General features: G+C 54.7%; 1 protein-coding gene across 1 annotated transcript in view; it reads left to right on the forward strand.

The window, feature by feature from the left end:
- Positions 1-853: 853 nt before the first annotated feature.
- The window catches only part of SYNGR3 (synaptogyrin 3), a gene marked incomplete at its 5' end in the record, with an annotated part of 9,070 nt that continues 1,595 nt past the window's right edge, over positions 854-8,328 (forward strand). The window contains 3 exons of the mRNA XM_009577111.1: positions 854-1,094; positions 7,501-7,660; positions 8,007-8,027. Coding sequence (XP_009575406.1) covers positions 854-1,094; positions 7,501-7,660; positions 8,007-8,027 — 422 coding nt within the window. The remainder of the gene's footprint in view (positions 1,095-7,500; positions 7,661-8,006; positions 8,028-8,328) is intronic.

Here is an 8,328-nt window from a genome sequence, read left to right on the forward strand (position 1 = left end):
CAGTCTCCAGAGCAAATTATAATGCAGCTGTTCCTGCGGCTTCCGCTTGCTGCCTTTGGTGTCAGAGGGATAAGGGAATTACTTTAGCACGCAGCATCGTGAATGGTATTAATTTAGGCAGCCGGCTGTGTGCTGCCATCCGGCTCCTTCCCTGTCTGCAGGGACATGAAACACCCTCGGGTCCCAGCGGTGGGACCTGGGCAGCCACCAGCAACCCCCCTGCCCTTTCGTCCCTCATAGGGCTGAAAGCAGGTCACTGGATAATGGATGCAGGTGCTGCATCCTTCAACCCCTGCTAAGCCAGGCGAAAAATTGCCCTGTCGTTCTCAGGGCAGCCTCTCCCCCTGCCCCGCTGCGCCCAGGTGAGCTGCTCCCCACCTCCCCGTGCTGCCGTGTCCCGTCCCCCCTCCACCGGGCATCCAGTCCTTCCCTGGGTGAGCCTGCTCAGCAGCTCCATTATCCTCTGTAACTTCATTTCTCCCCGCTCCGCAGTGACACAAGGGGGTTTATCGAGCACAGCCTGACAGCGGAGAGCAGCACGAGCAGAAAGACTATGCAGAGACCTGGCCTATCTATTTACTTTTTCCCTCCCCAGCCTGTCTGGAGAATAACATCTCTTAAAATACTCTGCAAAGCAAGCCACTGAAAGGCAGACAGGCTTACAGAGAGAGGACCTAGGTACCATCCACCAGTGCATTGCTTGGGGCCACCAAACAGATGAGAGTAGGGATCTGTCTAACAAATGCCATGTTGCCATGGAGTCAAAGACAGGATTGAATCCAATTATGTTGCTGTTGGAAAACCGACTTAAATGTAAACAGCAGCAAGTTGTGTTTTCTCCTTCCTTCTGCAGATCTTCTCCATCGTGGTGTTTGGCTCCATCGTGAATGAGTGCTACGTGAACAAGGACAGCCAGAACCCCGAGCTGCTCTGCATCTTCAATGAGAATGAGAGTGCCTGCAGTTACGGCATCGCCGTTGGCATCATTGCCTTCTTTGGCTGTATCTTCTTCTTTGTCGTGGACCTCCACTTCCAGCAGATCAGCAGCGTGAAGGACCGCAAACGGGCCGTCCTGCTAGACCTCGGCTTTTCAGGTACGTCTCTGGCTTTGCTGTGCTTGCAAAGGACGATGCTGGCTCCGTGGGGAGTGCGGGGTCATTGCTGTGCCATGTAGCTCCATGCTTGCGTCCTCCCCTCTCCTCTCATGGCGTGACATGACTTGTGTGCCTCAGTCGGGGATGGGTTGTCCCATCCAGCTGTGAGCTCAGAGGCAGCAGCGAGGAAGCCGGTGTGTGGCAGCCTGGGGACAGTGGGGTGTCCCACTCGTCTGTGTCACTTCTGCAAGCAGAGGCGTTCGCTGAGCTGCATTCAGTGAGGCCACCCAGAGAAGTGAGGCTTGGTGGTCGCATCTCAGAGACCAGACAGGGCGTTTTACCCTCCCACATCTCCTGTTTCTGGCTCAAGCAAATGTCGTTTCATCAGTTACATCTGGGTCTGTTTTCACTTTGTGCCTGTGTGTTTTGGAACAAAGCAGAAAGACACTTCTACATACCACTGTAATCCCTCGCTGCCTCGAGGACCGCGGTGTGCAGGTGGGTGTGGGGCTCTCAAGAGCTGGCACAGATCTCTTGTGCCATCTTGAGCCCCTTCACCTGGGGCTCATTCATGTGAACACGAGCAGGCGGGATGCCTTGAGCCGGGAGAGGCCGTCCTCTGCTCGGCTGCTATGGGAGTTGCCTGGCTGAGTTTGCAGCTGATGTTCTCCCTTTCCAGGCTCTTGTGTTAGCAAAGTCTGAAGGTGATTTATCCAGTACAAGCGTCGCTGATGGCTCGCTGGTCCCAAATGAAAACATCCGTCATCGCCTCCCTGCACTTGCCTGTTGTTAAGGATGTTCTCTCCTTGCTAGAAAGCTTATTTCCATGGTGCTAGAGCGCCAGCGTCCAGCCCCTGTTAGACGATATTTACAGCCCCTTCCGTGGGGCTCGGTGCCTGCAACCCTTCAATTCAAATGGAAGGGGAACATCACATCCATCTTCTGGCTGATGCTGCCTGTCGCAGTGCGAGGCTGTGATCCTCCCTGCCTTCCACCTCCTAGCAGCCATTCTTTCCCCTGCCAGGCATCTGTGAAATGGTACCGCTCTCAATCTCTGCCTCGTTTCTCTTTTGCACTTGTCATGCATTGTGTGCGCATTCACAGGCTTCAGCAGTGAGCTGGAGAAGATGGTTTCTGCCCTGCAAAGCCTCTGCCGTGCAGGGGTTGTGCTCTGCCCTGGGAACAGGCTGCAGTATTGCACCAGAGGTCCGTGCTGGTAAATCCACCCAACACAGCTGTGCTGCCAGCGGTGACACTTTATTATCCCAGGATCACCCTGGGTCGATGTCTGTGCTCCAGGCGCATCGTGTCTTCAGACTGTGTCTGGGCAGAGACATCCTGCTCGCTCGGGCCATCCCCTCTGCGGGCTTCTTGGTAGAAAACAGGCAAGCCACTTCCTTGCTGGTAAAACAAATCAATCACTTACATGCAGATCATGTGGACGCGAGCCTGTGACCGACACAGTGTCACCTATCGGAGTCTGCAAAGAGCGGTCTTCCATAGCTCCCCTCCAGCCTGGCGTTGTCTCTGTTAATGCTGCCTGGTACGTCTCCCCGCCAACAGCTCCTTACCTTTCTTGCTGCTCTTGTACAATCCCTGCTTTCTCTGCTTAACGAACCATTTCCCACAGGGCACCCTAGAAATGCTGTGCTGGAATCCAGCTTGGTGCTGATATAAATAGGAGTGTTGTCTGGGGCTCTTACAACAAAGTCCATGGTTGCAAGTAAACACATCTCCACCTAGGTCTGGTTTTCGCATCTCCTAAGCCCAAATTTGGCGCAGCACTGCTGATGTGCAGTTGCCCCGTTGGCTCCCAGGGGAGGGTGCGGGTCCCTGGGGTCTGGCAGGAGGAACTGGTCAGCTTGGTCCTTCCGCTCCCCATCCGACCCCGCTTGGAGCGGTGGGTTAGACACCTGGCGCCCGGACGTCCCTTCCCACCCAAATCCTGCAGCGATTCAAGCAGCAGCATGAGCTGTTGGCTGCACAGGATGCTCGGTGTGCAAAGCACCCTTCTGCTGTGTGGACAAGCAATGGGCTCATTTCACTGGGAGATGTCAGGGTGGGTTCGTGCCCGGCATATTTTATCCCATTCCTATTGCTGTGCCTTCACTTTTCTAAAATTATGACTGCCCCAAACCTTTCTTACAGCCCTACTGCCATACCCTGTACACCCACTTACACAGAAATGCCAGGCAGTTAGTTGCTCCCAGAATAAGCATCGATACAGGCAGATCCCACAACAGAGATGAAGTGCAGGGTTTCGTTGGCACGTGAAGCCTCTGCAGTTGCAGAGATCGCAGCCCACCGTACCCCCCTGCGCTGCTCCCAGCAGCATCAGGCACCCAACCTGCCAGGAGGCGGAGCTGACCCATGTAATTTGCCATGTTTAACTACCTCCATGTTAATAACCCCTGGAGACTTCACCTGTGGGACTCTCTTACGCTGTCCCCTTCTTTTTTCCTCCCCACCAAGGATGGGATGCTTGGTTTCCTCCTTTTTCCTTGCAACTGTTTCATCCTTTTTCTCTGTATATGATCTCTGCATTATTGCTTGTTTTAATATAAAGGCCGAGAATACATCTGGGAAATAACTGGGTGAGGAACATGCTCGGGTATGAGTGAGCATTGCAAACTGGGTGGTGTGCCGGGGGGTGAGAAAAGCAGGTTGTTTCTGGCCCTTTGCCCGGGTCACCCAGGAGCCTGATGCCGGCTGCCAGCAAAGCAGATGTCAACTGGCAGTTGCTGTCTCTGGAGGTTGTGGGGGGGAGTTCACGAAAGCGTTAACCCACAACTTTCTTTCACTTGAAGGAAAGAGGACTCGTGCATCGGATCAGTGGCAGATCAGAGCCACCGAGCCAGCTGGGCGGTAACGCTGGGGTGCAGGCAAGGGCGCAGGCAGGGTGCAGGCAGGGCCACCGCACTGTGCAAATGGCATTTGCGACTTTCTCTTCCATCTGCTCTTACAGCTGCTCCCGTAGACATGCGCTTGCTTGGGACCAGGCTGTAATTATGGCTGTAACGCATCTTTCCTGGTGTTTGCACTCTGTTGTCTGCAGATCCTAAAACGATAATTATCTACTGGCTCTTGCAGTGCTTCTTGGCGTTCTCCTTTTCCCCAGCGTGCTGGAGGGTGCAGAGCTGCTACCGTGCCTGTTTCCAGCTGGAGTTGGGACTGGCACACATAGCCACACCATGCTACTCAGCCCTCTTCATGAGGTTTTAAAATTCATGGGTAGCAACAGACACCTCCAAAACACCCGCTTACACCTGATGCTGCAAATACACCGGGGGCTGGGTGCAGGCACTGCCAGCCCCTCTGCGGGACCGGGACCATGTGGGTGCCGGACGAGGGCACAGCCCTGTTCCCGGTGAGATGCCAGGAGCGAGGGGAGTCAGCTGCAATCCTGCGTGTCTGATTCATGTTATCGGTGCAAAGCCTCCTCTCGAAGAAGTGCTAGCAGAAGGTGAACATGATCACAAATGAAAATAAGCGCTGGTGCAGAAACAAAAATAATTCCTATAGAGCTCCCTGGGAGGCGTGTGTCAGTCCTCCAAACTTCGAACAATGCCTGGTTGGTGTTTCTGAAGATGCTTTCCATGCCTGACCCCATCTTCTCTGTTAACAGCGATACCTGCCTTCCTGCTTCCCCAGGGCACTGGAGGGAATCCTTTTTCTTCTCAGGGATCCTGGCAGAGCTGGATGTGGAGGGGAAAGGCTTGTCTCTGCGTCGCAAAACCTCCAGGAAGTCCACGTGGGTGGCAGCAGAAGTGACCCCTAGCTAGGCATTTCTGGCTGAAGAAGCTAATGGTTTTAGCACTGGAAAGGTCAGCGTCTCGCATATCTCAGTGTTGCAGAGGAAGCCGGTAACTGCAATACCCAGCGCAGCCGGTGCACATTCAGAGATGTGCATGATGTCATTTTAACTCAAAACCCTTAGAAGACACCAGCGATAGGTGGGGCTTTGTGCTGCTGGTCAGTGGGCAGCCCCCGTGTCGTGGCTGTGACTCGTGCTCTGTGGTAGTGTCCTGCCCAGGAGCGTACGAGGGAGGACGTACTGCACTAGGTTGAGTGTTACACAAAGAAACAAGAAAGTTCACCCTCTATAAACCAGTGACACAGCATAGTCCTGTTGGAGAGCACCAGTGTCCCTTGGTGCCAGCCCTGCATGGCCCCAGAGCTTGTCCCTGAGCATCCCTCTGCTCCCCACAGTGCAGCTCCGAATTAGCCTGTTAAGAGCTGCTCTTATGTTTTGTCTCTGGTCTTTCGACTTCCAAACACCACTGTCTCTAGGAAGGTGCGTATTTGATCGAGAAACTCCTGACTGAGGCTTGCTCCTCGAGCACGGCAGGGCAGTGCTCCCCGCTGCCGTGGCATTTGCTCCCCAAGTACCCGGAGGTGGGAGCGCTTCAGCAGTGCAGCATCTGGAGATGTGGTTCAGCATCTCCTGCACCGAGACCTGCTGGGGGTCCGCTACCCACCACATTCACCACATACTGGTCATCCGAGCTGCAGCCAACGCCGTATCTCGGGCATGCATCTTCTTGCGTCCACATTTAGGGGTTGGATCTGCTTCCCCTAACGGGGGCCAGCTGCTGGTAAAGCCCCGTTATAACAGAGCTGGGGAGCTAGAAAGCACCTCTGTCCCTGAAGATGACCTTTGAGGAATAAGCCCCAGAGGTCTTGTTTAACACTGATGGCAAGTGGATCATGCTAAGGGGAATTGACAATATATATGCAGAGATTTGGGGCGGTTTTGGTGGCAGGCATTAGCTGTATTCAGCAAAAAGGGATTGTTGTATTAGTCTGTAATTTGGAAAAGGAAAGCCTGTATGATCCTGGCTGGAGGTTGTGTGGCTGTGAGGGCAGTTCAAGGGGTCAAGCACGGCCAGGCGGACAAAAGCATCCGCTGGTCAGGAAGCCCCAGGCCCATCGCGCAAGAGAAGGAGATGAGGAGTGCGTTTTCTTAAGCTGCATATAGAAGCAAATTCTGAATTAAAGACGAGGTGTGCGTGCCCTGTAACTCTCGCACTGGATGTGGATGCACGCATGCAATTTATATTGTACTTAGGAACAACCGGCAAGTTAAAGGGGAATAAAGGAAGCTTCTTTCCTCTCCCTGCAGTCAGACTGTGCTTTGCAGCCGGCTGCCCTGTGGGACCGGCAGTGTGGCTGCTCATACTGATGTGCTCATGATCCTTGGGAAGGTGCTGGGTAGCTCAACATCCCACCTGCCGGTGCCTGGCGTCCACGTGTGCACTGGCACCCAGAATTGGCGAGTGGGGGGACTTTTGTGCTGGGGATGCTCAGGAAAGCTGGAGACCCTTAAAACAGCATCATGGAAGGCTCCAGGTTGTGCAGCTCCTCTTCCCAGCGCTAGAAAGCATCACTGCTCCTTACACTGTGCGCTTGTGGCTTGCTTCTTGACTATTTTTTGAGCTCCTTGGCATCAGGCAGCGCTGTTGGCTGGAGATTGAATTAGGGGAGCTGCAGCCCTATCTTGCTCAGCCAGCTTTGCTTCCAGTAAGGAATAATCACCAGAGCGTTTTTGCTCAATCCCGCAGAACCCAGAGAGGCTGAGAACAGGAGCGCAGTCAGCGGAGGGCAGCAGGGACGAGCAGAGCTCTCTCACGTGAAGCCCGTGAGCCTCTCGGCTCCATGGGCAGCCCTGCCGCGTTCCTGCCCTGGGCACGGCACACGATGAGCACTTGCTCGTTTGCTGCGCTCATGGGATGCACTGACGTCCCAGGGTCACTCACGATCCCTGGATTAATCTCAGCCTGTCCATATTCCTGGGTGATTGTTCCTTGCCTTTTTTTAAGCTCTCAGCTGTGTCCTTGGGTAGGACCAAGGCATAGCCCATCGCAGAATAGCTATAAAGCCGTCTCCTGCATCAGCCGAGCGGCCTGGTGCTGCTCGCAGGAGTGCAGGCTTCTTCCTGGGTGAGATCTGCAGTATCCAGCCAAGAGTTTCTAAGAGCCGGTGGTGTCCAGGGAACAGAGGGAATGGTGGGTTGACACACTGAGGTGCTGGAATAGAGTTGGTAGCGCCTTGACGCCTGCGAGCAGGCTGAAATCCCACAGACTGTGAGGACCACATGTCCAGAGAGGGTGTGCTGTCCCTGTAGGTCTTTGAGATCAGGTTGAGATGTGGGTGAGCTAAACTTCAGGCAGGCAACACACTGGGTGACCCTACAAGGTTCCTTCCATCTCTGTTTTTCCAACAATTGCAAATCAGCCTCTTTTAAAATAGCTCCGTTTGGGCCACAGCACAAGCCAAGGCACCCAAGATCACAGTTGCTATTTAAAAAATCTTGATGGTGGCATGTTTGTGCATCAGCAAGCAGGGGTCCTTGCAGCAGAGGCAGTGGTGGGCAGGGACAGCACTGACCAGCTCTGTTCTCTTTCAGGTTTCTTGTCCTTCCTGTGGTTTGTAGCCTTCTGCTTCCTAGCAAACCAGTGGCAACGGACAACGATGAGCAAAGGGATTTCGCAAGGAGCAGACGCCGCCCGGGCAGCAATCGCCTTCTCCTTCTTCTCCATCATCGTTTGGGTGAGTTCAACTTCGGAGCTAAGGTGGGGAGAGGAGAAATGAAACCTGCCCTGGGCTCAGCACTGAGCTGGGAGGAGGAATCTGGGGTACGGTTTGGAGAAGTGAATCCTGGTGGGCAGCAAGGGGCTGTACTGAGGAAACCTGCGGTCCCTCCAAATAGAGATGAAACTTGTGGTTTCTTACACGGGAAGCATCAGCTCTGGTCCCCTCTCGCTGGGGAATTCCAGACTTCCCCTTCTCCTGAGGCTGGAAAGTTGGATTCCCATTGAAAACGTGTTGCCAGCCACAAGCTGCCCTCATTTCAGGGCCTCGTTAGACCCCTGGGAGTGGTTTGGTTGGAAGCAAACGAGTCCCCAGGAGCAGATCACTGCAACGAGCCAGTCTCAGGCAGGGGGATTTTGGGAGCTCTCAGCTCACCCTTGGGGGAAGCCAGGCTGGCTCCTCTGCTGCCCACCGTGGAGGCAGGAGCTTGCAGAAACCCCCTTTGCTCCTGCTTTTAGGCTCTGTGCATCCCCGGGGCCGCACAGTGGCAGAGGGACATCTGCCAGGGGTGTGCAAAACCCCACGGGGCCCCTTGCCCACAGCCGCTGGACCCCGCGTGTTCCTGGGGGTACCTGCACCGCTTGGGGGGCTCCTGCTGCGGAGGCTGCACGTGGAGGAGCAGGGGGGGCCCCTGCATCACCTC

The sequence above is a fragment of the Fulmarus glacialis genome, unplaced genomic scaffold (genome assembly GCF_000690835.1).
Source record: "Fulmarus glacialis isolate BGI_N327 unplaced genomic scaffold, ASM69083v1 scaffold23554, whole genome shotgun sequence".
NCBI lineage: Eukaryota > Metazoa > Chordata > Aves > Procellariiformes > Procellariidae > Fulmarus > Fulmarus glacialis.